General features: G+C 44.5%; 1 protein-coding gene across 4 annotated transcripts in view; it reads right to left on the bottom strand.

The window, feature by feature from the left end:
• SPATA6L (spermatogenesis associated 6 like) overlaps nt 1–21,872 on the bottom strand; it is a 200,189-nt gene that overhangs the window by 80,827 nt on the left and 97,490 nt on the right. For all 4 annotated transcript variants that reach the window (XM_033925524.1, XM_033925515.1, XM_033925542.1 and 1 more), the window contains 2 exons: nt 18,970–19,221; nt 15,477–15,588 (listed from right to left, as the gene is read on the bottom strand). In XM_033925524.1, coding sequence (XP_033781415.1) covers nt 15,477–15,588; nt 18,970–19,221 — 364 coding nt within the window. The remainder of the gene's footprint in view (nt 1–15,476; nt 15,589–18,969; nt 19,222–21,872) is intronic.

Consider the following 21,872-nt stretch of genomic DNA (forward strand, 5'->3'; position numbering starts at 1 on the left):
TTTTATAAAGATACTTAGGGCTTCTTTTACTAAGCTGCGCTAGCGTTTTGTGCGTGCTGAAGATTAGCACGCGCTAATCCCCATGCTACACGGAAAATATTAACGGCAGCTCTATGGAGGCGTTAGCGTGTAGTGCGTGTGGCAATGTAATGTGCGCTTAGCGCGCGCTAAAACCACTAAAGCAGCTTAGTAAAAGGAGCCCTTAGACACCTATTTTTCCCTTTGTAAAAGGTTTTGCCCCATGGAAACACACAGAGTTTGCACAAGCAGACTCTCTGCTGGGAAGTATACTGTATATGCCAAGTTATAAATAAATTCTCACTCATGCTTTGCTAGGGTGTTCCCCTACCTGTCCATTTTTCTTGTGGGGAGAAAGTGTGTGCATTGTGGAATGCACATGTCTGTTTCCTTCTGTTGGGAAAAAGGGATAGCTTTGAAAGAGGATTTGAAATCTGGCCTGCCGGGAGATCTCGAGGACCTGACTTGGACAACCCTGCTTTATAGTAAATGCAGCCCAATTTAAATATGATATGTGCCTCTGCTGGCAACCAGTGCAAATCCTAGAAGTGGACAGTCTCAAGAGTAAATGACAGCAGATAAAGATTTAAATGATCCCTATTCAGTCTGCCCAGTCACATTATCAATTCATGATTAAACCAACAATAAATGTGATATAAATATGTGATCATTGTCTTTCTTAGGCATGTCCTACTGGACTTGCTGTTGAAGCCCACTGTAGCCTAGCCTGAAGGAAAAGGGGATTGAAAGGTATAGATAGAAGATTAATATGCAGGTCCTGGACCTAATGGGCCGCCGCGTGAGCAGACTGCTGGACATGATGGACCTCTGGTCTGACCCAGCAGAGGCACTGCTTATGCTCTTATGTTCTTATTTTGTCATTTGCAGGACGCAGGCTGTATAAGCCTGTCTAGCACTGTCGTCACATTCCAATTACTGGAGTTTCCTCTTCAATCCTAAACTGGATTGCCTTATAAGAACATAAGAATTGCCGCTGCTGGGTCAGACCAGTGGTCCATCATGCCCAGCAGTCCGCTCACGTGGCGGCCCTCTGGTCAAAGACCAGCACCCTAACCGAGACTAGCCCTACCAGCGCACGTTCTTGTTCAGCAGGAACTTGTCTAACATTGTCTTGAATCCCTGGAGGCTGTTTTCCTCTATAACAGCCTCCAGAATAGCAGGACACAAACCATGCCAGTCTGTCTTTTTTTTTTTTTTTTTAATTTATAAATTTTTCAAAATTTAACAAGCATACAATCTTGTACAGAAAAGTGCAATCAAGAAAACATATCATTAATTATTCTCAAACTTGAAAATAAATCAAAATTACATAAAAGGTAATAAATTTCAACTTAATCCCACATTAGTCCTCAACATTGGATCCAAGATTCAGGAATTAGGAGTAAGTATAATAAAATAACAAATTAAACCGAATCACGTCATCTGTTGCTGAAAGGGAGCTTAAATTAATTATTAGGACACTGATGTTTCTCCTTTTTCAAGGCGCTTCATGGAGAGGAAGGCCGTCAAATGAGAGGGTTCAAAGAAAATGTATTTAAGGAAATTATACCTAATTACACACTTACAAGGGTATCTAAGAAAAAATAATCCCCCTATCTGGGTCACACCTGCTTTTAATAATAAAAATTCCCTCCTTCTCTTTTGAGTTTCTCTCGAAACATCAGGAAAAATTTGAATATGGAAGCCAAGGAAGTCTCTAGATCTATTTTTAAAGAAAAGTTTAAGGATCCAATCTCTGTCCGGAGCCAAAGCCACAGTCAGTAGGAGAGTGGCTGGACTAGCCACCTCTCTATCAGATTGTTCCAATAAAGCAGTAACATCCAAAGAATTTTCCTGTGGTTTTCCATCCTCGTCTTTTTTTTGAGAGTCCTGATTTTTTTTATTAGGCAAATAGTACACTCTTGACAATGGTGGCAGAGAGTTCTCAGGAATTTTTAGGATTTCCAGAAAGTAACGTCTTATCATCTCTCCTGGAGAAATTGACAAGACCTTTGGAAAATTAATCAAACGCAAATTGTTAAACTGACTATTATTTTCTAGTACTTCTAATTTTCTTCTCATAATAAGATTATCTTTCACAATTAAATCTTGGTTACTCTTAAACATTTTTAAGTCCTTCTTTTCTTCCTGAATTTCAGTTTTTATTACTACAATGTCTTGTTTCACAGTTTTAATTTCTTCTCTCTGGAATTCTAATTCTTTTTCCAAGTTCTTTATCTGAGGATTGAGGGAATTTCCCAAACTGGAAACCAGATCCCATAGCGAATCCAGTGTAACCTCTGGGGGCCTAATAGGGGCAAAAGAAGGTACTTGTGCAATATTAATTAGTTCAGTTGAATGCTTTACCTCCCCTGTGCCTTGTTGTCCCTTAAGCACAGTTGTCCCGGTCGCTGGTTCTTTTAAAAGGAGAAATTCCCCTTGTGTTGTTCCCTGCAGCAAGCCCTCCAATTCACTGGCCTCTCGGGAAGAAAACTCTGCCTCTTCGGACATGCTCTCCTCCCGCGGAGAGCTAGCTCCCAGCGGCAACGGCTGTAGGGGAGGCGTCCTGACGTTGGGGCTCAGCGTGACGTCCAGCCCGGGGGCATCCGCCGCAGCACTCCTCTCAGCCGGCGCTCCCAACGGGCGATTCCCCGAACGACTCGACTCACTTTGAAGACGTCGGAAAATGTCGTCAACAGTAAGAACCATGGGGCTCGAGCGCTGGGAGGCTCCACCAACGCTCCTACCCCTTCTCTTCGGCATTTCCTAGCAGGTAAGAGAGACACTCTCCAGCGTCTTGCCAGCAATCAGATAGCAGCAGCCATCTTGGATCATGCCAGTCTGTCTTAGTTCTTCACAGTTGAAATTGTTATCTAAGCATCACTCAATACATCAAACACACACATTTAAGCTTGGGCTTTTATACCATTCATTTTCTAATTAGAGATACCACACAAGAAAACAGGAGATGCTACCTTCTCAAGGTAGAACAGCAAAGAAACAGTTAAGGTGACCTGAGGTGCTCAATTCCTTTATTTTATCAATTAAGACTCGACATGTATGTGTTTTGGACAAAGGCCTGCTTCAGGAGTCTTGTCATTAATATTCTAATTGAATAAAATGCATGTGAACACTATCGAAATGCGTGTGACAGCTACTGCCTTTGGCCAAAACCCATATGTGTCGAATCATAATTGATAGAATAAAGGAATCGAGCACCTCTCTTCACTGTTTCTTTGCTAATTAGAGATACTCCATATGTTCATTCCACATCTTCATTCCGTCACCATTTTTTGTTTCCACCAACTTCCTCGGGAGGGCATTCCAGGCATTAACCATGCTCTCCATGAAAAATAATCTATTGACATAACTTCTAAGTCTACTACCCCACAACCTCAATTCATGTCCTTTAGTTTTACCATTTTCCCTTTTCTGGAAAAGATCTATTTCTATATTTGTAGTCATATTAATAATCATATCATAAATGTATCGCCCCTTTATCCACTTGCATGTTTGAGAAAGGTATTAGTGGTACTATAGAAAGGTATTGTCTAACCAGTGAACAATCACACTGAAGAAACTGTGATTATGTCTTGTCCAGATAGCAGCACTTGTGCAAACATGACATTTTTCTCAACGAGCAGTCAACGTTTCCTTCATTTTGCCAAACTTATCCTCAAAACATCCAACCAGAGTTTTCTGACTCCTAACCAATAACGTTGGTTGCAACCTAGTGACAAGCTCGACAATGCTAAATGCATGAGTGCTGAAGTTCCCACACTAAAGAGTTACTTAGACAAGAAGTGTTGCTGGCTGTTTCAGGCGACCTATGGTATAGCATGAAGGCTCTGGGTAAGGCTGATGAGGTGATTTCAAGATGGGATTTACCCACCTTAGCTCCAGTCTATGGAAACCCACAATTTAAATTTGGCCCTGATGCTTAGAGCATACAGCATAATGCAAACATACTTACATGTAGCAGGTGTTCTCTGAGGACAGTAAGCAAATATTCTCATATGTGAGTGATGCCATCTCTGAAACCTGGTACGGACACTACCAAGTGCACTGTCACTTTAAATCTTTAGGCAGTCCCATACTGCGCACATGCTGGTGTCTTCCCACCTGATATCAGCTCATGGGACCATCAGTTCAGTAAGAAAGCTAAGAAGCCAACTAGGGGAGGTGGACAGATTGTGAGAGTATATGCCTGCTGTCTGGAGAACACCTGTTACAGGTAAGTATTTTTTGCTTTCTCTGAGAACAAGCAATTATAATATTCTTACATGTTGGACTCCCAAGCTGCCAGGATCATGCCTATGGATGATGATATATATACATGATGAGGCTTATATAAACATGAACCTGGTGAAACCCAAGAGGGTTGGAGGGAAAGTTGGTATCCAGGAAGTAAAAAGATTCTGCAGAACTGCTTGTCCAAACTGATCATCTCTTCTGGAGTTTTTTTCCAAACAGTAGAGAGAAGTAAAGGTATGAATTGAGGACAAAGTGTCCTCAATAGATGTACAGTGGAAATGAGCTACTGAAACAGCCATAGCTTGGACACTGTTGGCTGTTACATGGCCTTGTAGAATCAGCCCAGCCTGAGCATATGAAAAGGAGATACAGTCTGCTAGCCAAGTGGGATGGTTCTTTTGTAACAGGAACTCTGAGGCTGTTAGCATCAAAAGCCACAAAGAGTTGGGAAGATCCTCTATGAGGTTTAGTCCAGTCCAGGTAGCATGTCAGAGGATGTCTGCAGTCCAAGGTGTGAAGAACTAGCTGCTTATCCAGGATGGGAATGTGGCTTTGCAAAGAAAATGGGCAAAACTATGGATTGGTTAAGGTAGAATTCTGAGAGAACTTTGGGTAAGAATTGTGGATGAGTTTGAAGCACTACTCTGTAACGGTATAATTGTGTGTAGGGAAGGTTTGAAAAAAGAGTGTGAAGTTCACTCACACAGCGTACAGAAAAGAAGGCAATGAGTTAGAGAGTAGAGAAGGTATCCTAGAATGGATGGATATGGACATGTGGCGGGTTCCAGAGAATGCAATGTAAAGCATGAAGAAAATCTTCTCTATTTGAAGAGGTAACAGCAAGGAGTGGAATGTTTTCTAGATGCTTTAATATCAGCAGATACTGCAGCTGAGAAGATGAAAGGATTTACTTGATTGGTGAAAGAAACCACACTATTATTGTTAATGAGCGGGGATTGGGGATTCCTCATTCTGTGCCAGCAGCATTGGGAACAATTGCAACTTGCATTGTTTCTTGGTCCAGAGCTCTAGGAGGCAAGGTCAATGTGATGCTATGAATATCATTGGGCCTTAATCTTTGCAAAGCTAGAATAGAATTTTCCCGATGAGAGGTAGCAAAGTGTATACATACAGGAATTTGTCCTCCCAATGAAAGAGAAAGGCATCTGATGTAATGTGATTGGGAGTATAGAGTATGGAGGAAAACTGTGGAAGTTTGCTGTTGGGGGAAGCAAAGATGGGTTGTCTGGTGAACCCCTTTTAGGGAAAACATAAAGATGGTTGTGCTCAGAGACCCATTTGTGAGGCAGAACTGTGCTCAGTTTGTCTGCCAAGACATTCTGCTTCCCACTAAGTATGCCGGGAGCACTTGCTCAATTCCAAATGTCGATTGCTTCCATGCAAGGGGTGAGATCCTGTGTTTCCTTGTTTGTTCAGATAGGACATGACAACTTAATTGTCTGTACAAACAAGGATTACTTGGTGAAGGAGATGTTTCTGGAATGTACTGAGAGCATTCTTATTGTTTGCTGTTCTAGAAGATTGATATGAAGAGTTTGTTTGTGGTGAGACCATACTTATTGAGTGTGGAGGCCATCCACATGAGTACCCCATCCTAACATCAAAGCATCTGTTGTTAGAAGCTTTTGATGGCAGGAGAGCTAGAAGGGAAGACTTCTAGTAAGATTGTGAGGAGCCATCCACCACTGGAGAGAGTGACAGAGATCCGAAGTGATCCAAAGCGTGTAAATTGAGACAGATGTTCTGTGGTTTGAAACCATTGGGTCAACACGGTCCACTGTGGAACTCTAAGGTAAAGATGTGCAAAAAGAGTGACGTGCACCATCAACACCATGAGACAGAGATGGCATAACACCTAATGTGCAGAAGTGCGTTGAAGGGTGGAGACTGCTTGACATACAGTAGGTGAATGAAACTGTTGACTTCCTGCTCCAGTAGAAAAGCTCGACCCTGTGTAGTATCTGAGAGAGCTCCTATGAACTCCAGTGCTTGAGAAGGGTGTAGATGTGACATTTGGTAGTTAATGGCAAATTCGAGCAGCTCCAGTATATAAACTGTTGAGTTGATGGCATGCTGAGCTGATGATGAAGCCTTGATCAAGCAGTCATCCAAGCAGGGAAATACATGAAACCCCAAAGTGTGAAGAACTGCTGCTGCCACTACTACTAGGCATTTCATGAAGACAAGAGGGGCCGAAGCTAGTCCAAAGGCAAGCCTTTGTATTGGAAGTGTGACAAGACACAATAAGAAAAAGCAAAGATACTTTCTGTAAGCAGGTAGAATGGTTATGTAAGTATAGGTTTCTTTCAGATCTAGAAAGCAAAGCCAATTGCCTTTTTCCAGAAGTAGAAGGGCACTTCTTTGAGGGAGTAAACAGACAGATAGACAAGGGCGATCCAGTCGACATTGTATATCTGGATTTTCAGAAGGCGTTTGACAAGGTTCCGCATGAACGACTACTTCGGAAAATTGCAAGCCATGGAATTGAGGGTGAAATACTCACGTGGATTAAAAACTGGCTGGAGCATAGGAAACAGAGAGTGGGGGGTAAATGGACAATACTCGGACTGGAAGAGCGTCACCAGTGGGGTGCCGCAGGGCTCGGTGCTTGGACCCGTGTTCTTAACATCTTTATAAATGACCTGGACATAGGTATGACGAGCGAGGTGATTAAATTTGCGGATACGAAGTTATTCAGAGTAGTAAAGATGCAGGGGGATTGCGAAGATCTGCAACGTGACATAATCAAGCTCGAGGAATGGGCATCGACATGACAGATGAGGGTCAACGTGGATAAATGTAAAGTGATGCATGTCGGTAACAAAAATCTCATGCACGAATATTGGATGTCCGGGGCGGTACTTGGAGAGACCTCCCAGGAAAGGGACTTGGGAGTTCTGAACGACAAGTTGATGAAGCCGTCCACACAATGTGCGGCGGCAGCAAAAAGGGCAAACAGAATTCTAGGATTGATAAAGAAGGGGATCATGAACAGATCAGAGAAGGTTATCATGCCGCTGTACCGGGCCATGGTACGCCCTCACCTGGAGTACTGCGTCCAGCACTGGTTGCTGTACCTGAAGAAGGACACGGTACTACTCGAAAGGGTCCAGAGAAGAGCGACTAAGATGGTTAAGGGGCTGGAGGAGCTGCTGTACAGCGAAAGATTAGAAAAACTGGGCCTCTTCTCTCTCGAACAGAGGAGATTGAGAGGGGACATGATTGAAACACCACGGAACCTTGAGGAAGGCGTGTTGTCCGAAACATGGACCATGTCGGGTCCCCTGGTTGGCTTTAAGGTTGTATATGTTACTGCATTTTTTCTATTAATAAACAACGCCTGTATGTTGTACATCATCATCTGCAGTTTCTTTGTTTTTCTGCTTGCTGCTTGTTACACTGCAGACCACGTTGGATTTTTTCTTCTTTTTTGGCATTAGGAAATACTTGGAATAGAACCCATAACATGGAGGTACTCATCCAAATGCACTGGGAAGGCCGACTGGCCCAGGTGCCTAAGGTCCCTCCTGCCAGCTCAGCTGATTGGAGATTCTCCTGCCGCGATCAGCTGATGGTAAACTATGGTCAAGTTTATCAAGTTTCAACTTTGTTTAAAATTTGATTTTAACACTTATCGGCATTTCTAAGTGTTCTACAAAGATAAAAAATGTGGGATACAATTAAAATATTTACAACAGACTTAAATAGACGTAAATAGACTTACAAAAAAAACATAGAAAGGAGGGAGAATTACAATGTTTATAGTATGTAGAGACAATTAAGGTTTGAACAAAGGGGGGAGGAACATGAAATAAGAAATAGTACTAAAAAAGTGATGCTGAAAAGAGAAACTTTAAAAAAAAATTTATTTGGCAGAGCTCTAGTCATAAATTGATTGTGCTCTAGTCATAGATTGGCTAAGCTCTACTAATAAATGTCAAAAGCATTCTTAAAAAGAAACCTTTTAAAGAAACCTTTAAATCTTTCTAATATGGTCTCCTTCCTGAGATAAGATGGGTAGGGCGTTCCAAAGTTGGGGGGCTGTAACTCAGTTCTGAAAATCCAGTTCTAGGGTCCCCTGGCAAAGACAGACGACTAAAATGTAGGCCAGGGTTTTCCGTGCCTACATTTCAGCTGCCTATCTTTGTGTGAATTGTACCTATACAGGCACATTAGGTCTCCTAACGCCACTTCTGGCACTGGCAATGCCTACTTTGGCATTCAGCGTCCTAAAGCGCCTACTTAGGCATGATTCTGGCACCTTTTATTTAGGCACCAGTAGGCGCCTCAACCTTGCCGTTTCTAACAGCATTTTTCAATTAATTTAGGTGTTTTAATTAATTTAACATTCTTTTGTTAATGGTTTCGTGTAGAGAATGACACGGGGACAAATTTGTCCCCGTCCCCGCAGGAACTCAATTTCCCCATCTCGTCCCCATGAGTTTTGTCGCTCTCCCTGTTCCTGCCCCATTCTTGTAAGCTCTGTCTTAACTGCACAAGCCTCGAACACTTATGATTTTAAAGTGTTTGAGACTTGTGCAGATGAGGATAGAGCTTACAGGAATGGGGTAGGGACAGGAAAGTAACTTGATGGGATGGGAAAATGAGTTCCCATGGGAATGGGGAAAAATTTGTCCCTGTGTTATTCTCTAGTTCCGTGCTAATAGCAACATTAGCATATGGTCAATAATTTAGAAAATGGAAAATTGTTCATTTTCCAGCTGTGCTAAAAATAGCCTTAGCACATGGGAAAACCCCATCTAAGAGTGAGCTATGGCCATTTTTTAGCGCAGCTTAGTAAAAGGAACCTTAGATTGTTAAACCTTCCAAGGACAGAAGAGCACCTGAATATAACTTACCTAGAATTACTGAGAAAGGTGGAAACTAAACTCCAAAGTAGAGAATGACATGGGGAAAAAATCTGTCCCCGTCACCGCCCCGTCCCCGGCCCACCATCCTCTGCACCGCTCCGTCACCGCCATTCCCTTCACCGCCCCGTCACCGTCCCCGCAGCATCCATATAAGCCTAAGTACTGTAATATTTAGCTTATTCCTTTCTTATAAATCAAAGTTCCTGCTGCTGAACTAGAGAAAGAGATGTTCAGCTGGCAGGGCTTTGTTTATAAATTTTTATCAACACAACTAATATACTACTTTATCCTAAAGCAAAAAATAAATAGAATTTTTTTTCTACCTTTGTTGTCTGGTTTCTGCTTTCCACATCTTCTCATTCAATTCCTTCCATCCACTGTGTGTCTTCTCTCTGCGCCTTCCATTTGCTGTTATTGTGCCTCTCCTTTTACCCTCCACCAATTGGTCTAGCATCCATCTTCTTCCCTCCGCTCCCCCATAGTCTGGCATCTGTCTTCTTCCCTTCCAGCATCTTCTCCCCATTCTGTCTTCCACATTTCCTTTCAGGGTCTGTTCCTCTCTACCCTCTTTCAATGTCTGTTCTATTCCTTTCCACCACCACCTTTCCCTCCCTCCTTTACAATCTGTTCCTTTCTACCACCCTTCAGCTCCTCTCGCGTGGCCTATCTATCTACTTCCCTCCCTCTTATTTTCGTGGCACGTTACAATGTAATTTGTGCAAGCCACTGGAGCCTGCGAGCTCTGTCCCTGCCCCATTCCCACAAACTATCTTGCTTCTGTATTCCTATTTTCCCCATTTCTAATATCTCTCCTATGTATCTGCCATTTCCCCCCCCCTGTGTCCATATACCATCCCCATGGCATGTCCCCTTTATGTCTCTGTCCCTATGCCCCATGCACATAATTTCCCCTCTTTCTGTTACCTTCCTCTGTCCAGATTTCCCCTATCTTCCTCTTTCATACCAGCGTGCCTCTTCTTTTCAACCCCATCTAGCTTCTTTCCCTTTTCTCCCCCCCCCCTGCTTCCAGCATCTGGCTCACCTGCCTGGCTTCCCCTTTCTTTCCTGCTGTGGGTTTCTTTCTTTCCCTCTTCATCCCCTTGGCCCAGAATATTTTTTCCTTTAAGAACATAAGAAGTTGCTTCTGCTGGGGCAGACCAGAGGTCCATCCTGTCCAGCGGTCCGCTCTCGCAGAGGCCCATCAGGCCTAATTGCCTGAACAGTGTCCATAACTAATTTTGTAACTGCCTCTAATCCTATCCCTAATACCTACCTCTACTTCTATCTGTACCCCTCAATAAGACCCTCAATCTGTACCCCTCAATCAGAGCCTCTTTGAAGCCCTGTATCGTGCTCCTGCTTATCACATCCTCCGGTAGCACGTTCCATGTATCCACCACCCTCTGAGTGAAGAAGAACTTCCTGGCGTTTGTTCTAAACCTTTCCCCTTTCAATTTCTCTGAGTTCCCCCTTGTACTTGTGGTTCCCCGTAATTTAAAAAATCTGTCCCTGTCTACTCTTTCTATGCAGTGGCGTACCTAGGGTATGTGGCACCCGGGGCCCATCATTTTTTGACACCCCCCCCCCATGTAAAAAAATATTTTTTGTAATGACCATGAAATGGAATAAATGGTCAGAATAGAAACAGGCAGTGAAAATTTTCTTATATTCCAAACATAACATAACATAAATTATGTCTGAATTGTCATGACATCAGAAGTACATATGGAGTAGTTGCAGGTGATGCTTGGGACAGTTCTGATTGTGTTAGTTCGGTTTTATGTGTTTTTTGAATAGAAGGGTTTTTATTTCTTTTTGAAGGTTTTGCAGTATGTGGTCGATGTCAATTGGTTGTAGGGTTGGGGGTCGAGTGTTGCAGCTCGAATGGCTAGGAGGTTGTCGAACAGTTTTTTTTCTTTTGACGTTTTTGGTTGGAGGGTGTGTGAATGGTGCGTGAGTTCTCCTATGTCTGTTTGAAGTGGATTGAATTATTTAGCTGAAGAAATTAGTTACCCCCTCATCCCACACACATTAATTCTCTTCCATTTTTGTTCCCATTATAAAAAACACTGATAAGTTCCCAGAAAAAAAATACATTAAAATAAGAAGTGAAAACAAAGGCCCCTACAGATGAGAACATAACATAAGAATAGCCTAACTGGGTCAGACCAATGGTCCATCATGCCCAGTAGCCCATTCTCATGGTAGCCAATCCAGGATACTAATACCTGGTCAAAACCCAAAGAGTAGCAACATTCCATGCTACCGATCCAGGGCAAGCAGACACATCCCCCATGTCTTAATAACAGATTATGGACTTTTCCTCCAGGAATTTGTCCAAATCTTTCTTAAAACCAGCTACACTATCTGCTTTTACCATAACTTCTGGCCACTTCATTTTTAAGTTTAGATCTTTCCTTTCAAACAGAGACCTTGCTAGATGTCAAATACAGCACAAGGTAACTTCACATGGACTTAGCTGTGCAGGAAATGTGAATCTCCTCATACACCCACCATATAGTGCAAAAATGTGCAAAGGTCTGTTTTTTTCTTTCGATCACTACATAGCCTAATGCCACACAAGCAGCACTGTTACAAACATATTCTGTAGGTCAATGCTAAGGATAACAAAGTTTCCTTCCTTGGACCAGAAGGAGATACTGATAAACCACTGGAAGAGATCCCAACACAACACCCAAAGACCCACTCAGTGTGTGAACCAGTTGAGTGGAGTGGACTAACTGGGGGGTGGAAATGGGCCCGGAGTTTGCTCAGCAGAATTTCCCAGACCACCTCTTCCTCTCAACACATTGACATGCTGCCACCACCACCACTAGAAACACCTCACTGGGTAGGCCAGCTATGCTATAAACTTTATAAAACACATTATTATATTTTCTTATAAAGCACATATTTTAACTGAACTCTCTGACATCCTCAGCCTTTCCATTCACAAAAATAGAAGGAAGAAAAGTTCCCATTTCCTGCTGTTTCATGTCCCCGGCCTATACAATATTTTTTTTCTGCAGACCCTTCAAAAGTCTGACCAAATCCTCGTTTCACTTGCATTATAAAGTACTGAGGATGCCATCTCTCCCCAATCCCAGGTCCTAAAGTCTAAGACAGTAGCGCAAACTAATGCTGCCAGATTCAGGAAAAAAAATTTCGATTCGATTCAGCCTATTGAATTGGTTTTTCAATTCGATTTTCCTGCCCAGTTGGGTGATTTTTTTCAAAACTCCTGGTGGGTTTTATAGCTTTTTCACCCCCTTTGGCTTCTCCTAACCACACTGGCGCTGTGGTATAAATAAAATAAAGAAACAAAAAGGACTTTTCCTCTCTCTGTTAAATCCTAGCTCACGTTTGCAGTCCAACACCAGCTCTGTCAGGATACACATTTCAAATCTGACATATTATAATCACAAAACAGAAAATAAGATTAATTTTTCTACCTTTTGTTGTCTGGTTATATTTCAAATCTTGTTGGTCCAAGGCTCTGGTTTTCTTCTGATAACTTGCTTGCCAGGGTCTCCTTCTTTCTTCTTTCTGCGTGCTAACCATCCATCTGCCAACTCTGTCCTCCCTTTCCATTTCCCTTCCCTCCCCAGGAAGTCTGGTATCTTTCCTTTTTTTCATCTCCCTCCACAGATCCACCTTTTCTTAACTACCCTTTCATCCGGCATCTCTCCCTCCTTCCCCACCACCCCAGAGTCCACCATCTTTCCCTTTCTTTTCCCAATTACCCTCCTATCCAGTATCTCTATCCCTCCTCCACACCATCCCTTGTGTCCAATTTCTCTCCCTTTCAGTTCCTTCCCTCCCTAAATCCCATGGTCCATCATTTCTCTCCCTCTCCTCTATTTTCAGACCCATTATTTCTTCATCCCCCTCCCCAAAGTTTGGCATATGCACGTCTCTTTGAACACCCCCTTCCCACCATGTACTTCTAAACCAGGGTCCCCCCAAAGGCCTGTCCCCTCTTAAAGGTCTGCCTGTCCCCCCTTGAAGGCCTGTCCCACCCCCTTGTAGGCCTGTCCCCCCCTTGAAGGCCTGGCCCTCCCCCTTGTAGGCCTGTCCCCCCACCTTGAAGACCTGCCTGCCTGTCCCCCCCTTGAAGGCCTGTCTCCCCCCCTTGAAGGTCTGCACCCCCCCGAAGGCCTGCACCCCCCTGAAGACTTGTCCCCCCCTTGAAGGCCTGTCCCACCCCCTTGTAGGACTGTCCCCCCCCTTGTAGGCCTGTTCCCCCCCTTGAAGGCCTGTCCCCCCCTTAAAGGCCTGCACCCCCCCGAAGTCCTGCACCCCCCCTGAAGGCCTGCACCCCCCCTGAAGGCCTGCCCACCCCCTTGTAGACCTGTCCCCCCTTGTAGACCTGTCCCCCCTTGAAGGCCTGCCTGCCCCCCCCCCTTGAAGGCCTGTCCCTCCCCCTTGAAGGTATGTACACCCCCCGAAGGCCTGTCCCTCCCCTTGAAGGCCTGCCTGCCTGTTACCCCCCTCCCCCTTGAATGCCTGCCTGCCTGCCCACTCGCCCCACCCCGAAGGACCGCTCGTCCCCCTGGCCTCCCCGCACCACCTATGAAGCAGCACTACCTATGCTCCCGGCCTTGTCGTTCAGTCACCACCCCCGAAGGACCGCTCGCCCCACTGACCTTCCTGCACCACCTATGAAGCAGCCGCAGCAGGATCGCGACATCAGCTATCCCTGCGCTGCTTAGGCGCTGCTTCCTGCGCCGCGTTCCCGCCCCTCCTCTGACGTCAGAGGAGGGGCGGGACCGCTGCGCAGGAAGCAGCGCCCAAGCAGCTCAGGGATAGCTGACCTCGCGATCCTGCTGCTTGCTGCTTCACAGGTGGTGCAGGAAGGTCAGTGGGGCGAGCGGTCCTTCGGGGGTGTGGGGGGACTGAACGGCCAGGCCGGGAGCACCCCTTCAGGGCTGGCACCCGGGGCGGACCGCCCCTCCCGCCCCCCCCTTGGTACGCCACTGTTTCTATGCCCTTCATGATCTTGAAGGTTTCTATCATGTCTCCTCAAGTCTCCGCTTTTCCAGGGAGAAAAGCCCCAGCTTCTTCAGTCTGTCATTATATGAGAGGTCTTCCATACCCTTTATTAGCTTAGTTACTCTTCTCTGGACTCTCTCAAGTACCGCCATGTCCTTCTTGAGGTACGGCGACCAGTACTGGACACAGTACTCCAGGTGCGGGCGCACCATTACACGATACAGTGGCAGGATGACTTCCTTCGTCCTGGTCGTGATACCCTTCTTAATGATGCCCAACATTCTGTTTGCCTTCCTTGAGGCTGTGGCGTACTGCGCCGACGCCTTCAATGATGTGTCTACCATCACTCCCAGGTCTCTTTCAAGGTTACTCACCCCTAGTGGTGATCCCCCCATTTTGTAAGTGAACATCGGGTTCTTTTTCCCTACATGCATGACCTTGCATTTCCCTATGTTGAAGCTCATTTGCCACTTTTTGGCCCACTCCTCCAGCGCTGTCAGATCTTTTTGGAGATTTTCGCAGTCCTCCTTGCTTTCAACCCTGCTGTATAATTTGGTGTCATCCGCAAATTTAATAACCTCACATTTTGTTCCTGCTTCCAGGTCGTTAATGAATATATTGAACAGGAGTGGTCCCAGCACCGACCCCTGCGGAACTCCGCTCGTGACCCATTGCCAGTCTGAGTAATGGCCCTTTATTCCAACCCTCTGTTTCCTGTCCGCCAGCCAGTTTTTGATCCATCGGTGGACCTCCCCTTGCACTCCGTGGTTCCATAGCTTCCTTAGTAGTCTTCCTGTTTCCGGATGCGTCAGAGGAGAAGCTTGATGGACTCGCGCAGCCGCGCGTGCACGGCTTTTTGAACGCATGCGGCTCAGGAAAATGGAAGCCGGCAAACTCAAAATTTAAGGTGAGGTAGAGGGAGGGAGCTGGCTAAACGCTACGGGCGGGCGGTGGCTGCGGGGACCGCGCGATCCTAAATGCCTCACTGCGGAGACAAGACCATTCACCGTTCCACGGGCGGTGAATGGCCTTGTCCCTGTCCCCGCAGCGACTGTTATTTTTCATTCCCCATTCCGGCGGGTTATCCGCGGCTAAACGCGGCTAGCCCCGGGTAACCGCCACCGTGTCATTCTCTACTCCAAAGGTTGCAGATCTTTTTATTTTTCAAAATTTTGCTATGGCCTGACTGTATAAGGATCTGAGAGTGGTAACGTAAGAAGCTGGGGGGCAGTTTACCTGACGGAAGTAAGACACTTCTACATCCAATGTTTCAAGAGAGCTATGTTTAACAACAAAAGGAAAATATATTTTGTGCAGTACCTCTTCTTAACTGAGAAACGAGTGAGCTGTTTCTGAAACTTGAATTCTGTCTGATATTTCGAGCAAGCAGCTGTGACGAATTCTTCTCACCAACTGGTTTTGAATTGTCAACCTATAAATGAATAAAATATAGATTGGGTTTTTTTCTGTGTTGTAAATTTGAACTTTACCTCATGCATGTAAAATTCCATTCCACATTAAAAAATAATAGCAAAGTTATTTTAATAGACATCAGCAAACTTAAAAATATTTCAATATTGCACCACTAAGAGGTGCTTCTCTGTGCAGGTATGATATTTTAGGGACATAAGAATATCCATACCGGAACTTTACCTCACACATGTAAATTCCATTCCACAATCTTCTATCTAATATAATAAAACGCTAAGCCGCGCATGCGCACTTCCTCTGCGTGCGTCCATTTTCCGTGACCTGTAGCAACCCGCAGGTAGCAGTGTGCATGCGCGGCTTAGGGTTCTGTTTTTCGGTCTGACCTGCTCCCTGCTGCTCCTTGCCCTATTGTATTTTTTAGTTGAAAGACGCAGCGGTGGCTCCTCTCACGATCCCCGCCTGCGTCAGACTTCCGACGCAGGTGGGGATCATGAGGGGAGCCACCGCCGCGTCTTTCAACAAAAAAAAAAAAATACGGCAAGGCGAGCAGGAAGCAGGCCAGACCAGACCGAAGCTCAGAATTGAACTGCCAGTTGGCCGGCTCCCTTGCCAGAGTTATTTTTTCTGTTTAAAGGTGCCGCCGCGGCTCCTGTCACCAGCCACACCTGGCTAAACACTAACATGCCGCGTCTCACCCCCCCCCCCCGACGACCCTACCCGGCACAACTGAAACCCCCGTTGACCCTCCCACCGCTACAAGGCTGACAAACCCGGCAGGAGCAGCAGCGTCCCAGGCACACTAAACGCTGCTTCGAATCTTCTAATGGCCTAATTTCATCTGCCGCGTCCCTGATGATGTCATCAGGGATGCGGCAGAGGAAATTAGACCAGTGTAATTGTTTGATGAATGCTGAGATCGAATCATATTTCTTTAGATTGAAGATCAGTCTTACGGCTGTATTCTGGATGAGTTGCAGTCTGTGGATTAGAGTGTTGTTGATGCCCGAGTAAATGGAGTTGCAATAATTCAGTTGAGGCAGAACCATCATCTGGACGATCAGAGCAAAATGTTGTGGATGAAAGTATGGCCTAGTGAGTCTCTGTTGACGCATGGAGTAGATGGTCTTTTTCCGAAGGTTAGAGATTTGTGGTTCCATGGTGAGAGTGTCATCTAGGATGCAGCCTAGTACTTTAGAGGATTTCTCCATTGTGAGTGTGATGCCATGTTTTAAATGGCCTAAGTCACAACGTCCAAATTCCGTCTAGATTGTGTTGTAAAACTTTCGGTTATACATTCAGTACGACTAAGTCTAGCACGGCCCACATTCCGCCCAAATCCCGCCCTGGACACTCCTCCTGAAACGCCCCGTTTAGCTCTGGTCGTATAGTGGCACTGGGAAGGCCTAGGTAATTTGTAAACATATCCAAAACCCATTTCGATTATCGGCACTTGGACGTCTTTCGTTTATGATTGTCCAAGTGCCGACTTAGGCCGGTTTTTGGATGTTTTTCTCTTTCGATTATGAGCCCCTTATTCTCTAAATATACCTACTTTGCAGCTGTGAATTCTCACAAAAAATAATGCAGGTAGCTTTTGAAAGGTTGAATAAAGTACCCAGATTAAAATACTAGCTGAAAATAAGCCTCATCTTTGTGCACAAACTTAGGGGGTGCTTTACTAAAGGTCAGCATATATTATCTGTCACAAGACCCATTCATTCTATGGATTCTTTTGCAGATAACATGCACTAATCTTTAGTAAGAACCCTCCCCCCTGAGCAGTAGTGGCTCATGGCCAGTAGGGGGTGATGTCTATGGGACGGTAATGAAATGGACATGATGGTGCAGTATTTTGTGGAATTTTTCTACAAAAGCGCCTGCTTTTCGTATGATTCTGGGTAACTCTAGTCAGATACAAGCATATGTGTTAGTTAAGGCCACACCCAATAGAAGCGTATGAAAAATTGGTGAATAAAAATCTGAATATGGATGTAGCCAAGGCCAGAAAAACACACTACAGATTAATATTAAGGAAAAGCATAATATTATTTTTATGTACTTTGCTATTAGGCTAGATCATGAAGGAAATCAGGATATACCTGACCACCATTTTGAGGTGGTGACTCCATTTTGTTCTCTGTCTTTCTGTGTCTTCTGCTTGGCTGTACTCCATTTTGTGTTCAGCCTATGTCCCTTTTGTTTAGTTTCCCGCTTCTAGCCTCGTGGTTCTAATTGATACCAGATGTGCCTTAGGCTGGTTAGGAAGAGCATATTAGATTTCATATTCTAAACTGAGATATAATATGCATTAAATATGAATGAAATATATGGTCTGAATGAATGGAGGGGCCCCTGAATATGTAGTGATATGAATGATTTGTAAAAGAATTTGTACTTAAAATGAAATGGTTTATAAAAAGAATACTAAGGAAAAGTCCTGAACACAGCATCTGGAAATGGTTAAGTTAGAATCAGAGACTTGTAGTAGTTTCCAACATAGGAAGGGGGGCATTGGCAGCCCACGCTTAGCACTGTGTAGGTGTAACATGAAGCTATCAGTTCAGGGAGAGGGGGAAACAGCCCCTCCTTTTTCTCTGAGGCTGAGAATTTCTCAGCACTGTTTAACAAATGCAGGTTCTCTTAATATACCTTTTTGAAAAGGACAAAAAAGAATATTGGATATGTAATAAAATGTTAATGTATATTCAGAAATGAATGTAAACAAACAAATATGATTTCTGAAACTTTTAAACATGTAGAGGAATTTTCTTTGTCTAAATTTAAAGACCACCACCTCTGTTATTTGATTGCACCATGGCCAATGAAGTCACACTGGACTGAAGGTATATATTGGGGAGCTTCGAAGTATCGAGCTGAGTTCATTATCAGAAGGCCAGCATTTTGGCAACTATAGTGATAAAGCAACTAGCCTTTCGAGGTCCATGATGGAAAAATAAAAGCAATAAAATTATATTTTGGTAAATCTTGCGTTATGCGTCATTTCCATGTTTTTTGTTATTTTTCACACCTTGAGTGAAAGCTAGCAGCTTAATTGGCAGCTGTAGCTTTATGAGTGCGCTGGTGTCTCATGATCCATGCTTACCCTTTATAGCCTTATATGAACATAAGCAGATAGCTACTTTTCTTTGACAATTTACTTCCTAAAAATCTTAAGATCAGAATTTAATACAGATATTATGGTATTATCTCACCATCATAATGGAGGTTATGTTATTTAAGTGGTTTGAAATTTTTCCTTCACATTACCTGCAACTTTCTCCAATTGCATCTGGATAAAAATTTCATGGGTAACTCAATGGATTCTCATTTCCAAATCAGTTCTGCATAATACCGTAACCTGGAGAATCAAACCAATACTTACATGTCTGACTACAAATGGAGGCCTATTGTCAATTTCAGGTTTGAACTCAAAGTCTCCCAGGTTCAGCTGAGCCATGCGTTGCTGGTTTTCATTGTAAAGCTCACACATACGTCTCCTGGAATATGGAGATGGGGATCGGGATCTGGAAGACCGTGTAGGTTTCAGGTAATTCTTTTCTTTTATTTTTCTATTTCTCAAAGGAGATGAACTCGGCCTTACTGGAGATCTTCCATGCCTTTCGTAGATATCTCCCTGCAACATAAAGTAATTAAATATAGTATGACTATATTTGCTGTATAATCCACTTCTGATTCTCCTCACTGCCTCTATTCACTGGAACAAAAGTGCTAAAACTTTAATATCACAATCTATCCTACTTTTTCATCTATGCTAACATTTATGTCTCTGGTTAGATTTTGCCATGGTAAGATGGACTCACTTGAAACTGAACATAAACTCCAGTAGAAATGTTGGAAGGAGGGACACATGGAAAAATCTTCAAACTTATATTGCAGTATCTTAATTTTTTTTATCTTTACTCTTTCAGTCAGGTGTTCCAGGGAGGGAAATCAGAGTTGGAGACACCATCTTGGAGGAGGTGAGGCAGAGTTAGAGGGTCCATTGGGAAGGGGAGATCCGAGTTGGGGAAGCTATGAAGAGGGGAGCATTGTGTCATGGCTTTGTAGACCAAAGTTCCTGGAATAACATGTTTGCAGTGTTCACCGCAAGCTGCATTATTCACTTTACATACTAATGAACTGTTCTGCATGCTTTGCATCTGACTACAATTTATCTCGTGGTACCTAATATTAATATGCATTTTGGTAATATTACACAGATTATTATCCTTTAACATGCACTAAGGGGCATCAAATGCACATTAGGACAGTAGTGCATATTAATAACTACACCTTTTAATGTCTGTTATCTTCTAATTTTGTCTTTTACTCCTTGGGGATAGTTAAATGAGTGTTTCTTAACACGCAGTGCGCATTCCCTTAGGGCACTTCAGAAAGCCGCCGGGGAAATTGCCTGCCCGCCACCAGAGATCCCTCCTTTTTGCCTGCCCCCCTCCATCAGAGCCGCCGGAAGGGATCCCTCCTTCCTGCCTGCACCCCTCTGCCAAAGCTGACCCAGAAAGCTTCCTCCCCTTGTCAGAGCTGACATCGGAGGAAAGTCTTCTGGGTCAGCGGGGGTCCCAGTTACCTCCTGCTTTCTACGGCACTTGATGGAAGAACACGTCAGCAACTCTTTCACGCTGCACGTAGCTGACAAAGAAACCTTCTCCCCAGCGTCAGAGCTGACGTCAGAGGGAAGGCTTGTGGGTCAGCCACGTGCAGCCTGAAAGAGCCGCTGAAGGAAGATGGAGCAGCTCAGCTGGAGGCCCTGAAAGTGTGGCTTGAGCAAGTAAGGTAGAGAGAGGGGACATGATCTGGGACAAAGGGGGGGGAAGGAGCATGTTGGGACATGGGACGGACACGATTTTGGGACAAAGGCTGGAAGACAGGGAGAGGGGGCACAAACTCGGGACACAAAAGAGAGGGAGGAAGGGGCACTATCTTGGGACATAGGAGAGAAGGAGTAGAAAGGGAGAATTGTTGGGCATGACTGTGAGTGAGAGGGAAAGAGATGGTGCACATGGGGAAAGGAAGAAAAAGGAAATTTGGGCATAGAGAAAGAGGAGTGAGGTAGAGATGAATGGGGAACAGAAGGATGAGAGGAAGAAATGTTGGATATGGTGGTGGAGAGGGAACAGAGTGACAGAATGAAGGGGATGCAAGGGGGAGGAATGTTGGACATAGTGATGGAGGGAGAGATGTGGCATTTTGCTGGAGATGGGTTAGAGAAAGAGAAATGGGCATAGGACTGGTGGTGGGCAGTGGTGAAAAATGCTGCATATGATCTGAGGGATAAGAGAGGGAGAAATATTGGATGTGGCAGTAGAGGAGGTGGGAGAGATGCACCCTGAATTTCTATCTCTATTTTTTTCTTTCTCTCTTTCCCCACTCTCTTTGCAGCAAGTGAAGGAACGAGAGAAAGACAGATGGACAGTGAGAGAGGGGGAGACAAAATTGCCAATAGGGGTGAAGAAGAAAGGAAGAAAAGTAGTACTCATGGAGGAGAGATGTTGGTTGGGGAAGGGAATTAGATCTTTAGGAGAGGAAGCATGCAGGAGTCAGAAAGAAAGAAATATTGGATGCACATAAGAACATAAGAATTGCCACTGCTGGGTCAGACCAGATGTCCATCATGCCCAGCAATCCGCTCAAGCGGCGGCCTTCTGGTCAAAGACCAGCACCCTAACTGAGCCTAGTCCTACCTGCAAACGTTCTTGTTCAGAAGGAACTTGTCTAACTTTGTCTTGAATCCCTGGAGGGTGTTTTCCTCTATGACAGATTCCGGAAGAGCATTCCAGTTTTCTACCACTCTCTGGGTGAAGAACTTCCTCACTTTTGTACGGAATCTATCCCCTTTCAACTTTAGAGAGTGCCCTCTCGTTCTCCCTATCTTGGAGAGGGTGAATAACCTATCCTTATCTACTAAGTCTATCCCCTTCGGTACCTTGAATGTTTCGATCATATCCCCTCTCAATCTCCTCTGTTCGAGGGAGAAGAGGCCCAGTTTCTCTAATCTTTCACTGTACGGTAGCTCCTCCAACCCCTTAACTATCTTAGTCACTCTTCTCTGGACCCTTTCGAGTAGTACCGTGTCCTTCTTCATGTACGGCGACCAATGCTGTATGCAATACTCCAGGTGAGGGCACAACATGGCCCGGTACAGCGGCATGATAACCTTTTCCTATCTGTTAGTGATCCCCTTCTTTATCATTCCTAGTATTCTGTTCGTCCTTTTTGCCGCCGCTGCACATTGTGTGGATGGCTTCATCGACTTGTCGATCAGAA

Source organism: Geotrypetes seraphini, chromosome 1 (assembly GCF_902459505.1).
Source record: "Geotrypetes seraphini chromosome 1, aGeoSer1.1, whole genome shotgun sequence".
Taxonomy (NCBI): Eukaryota; Metazoa; Chordata; class Amphibia; order Gymnophiona; family Dermophiidae; genus Geotrypetes; species Geotrypetes seraphini.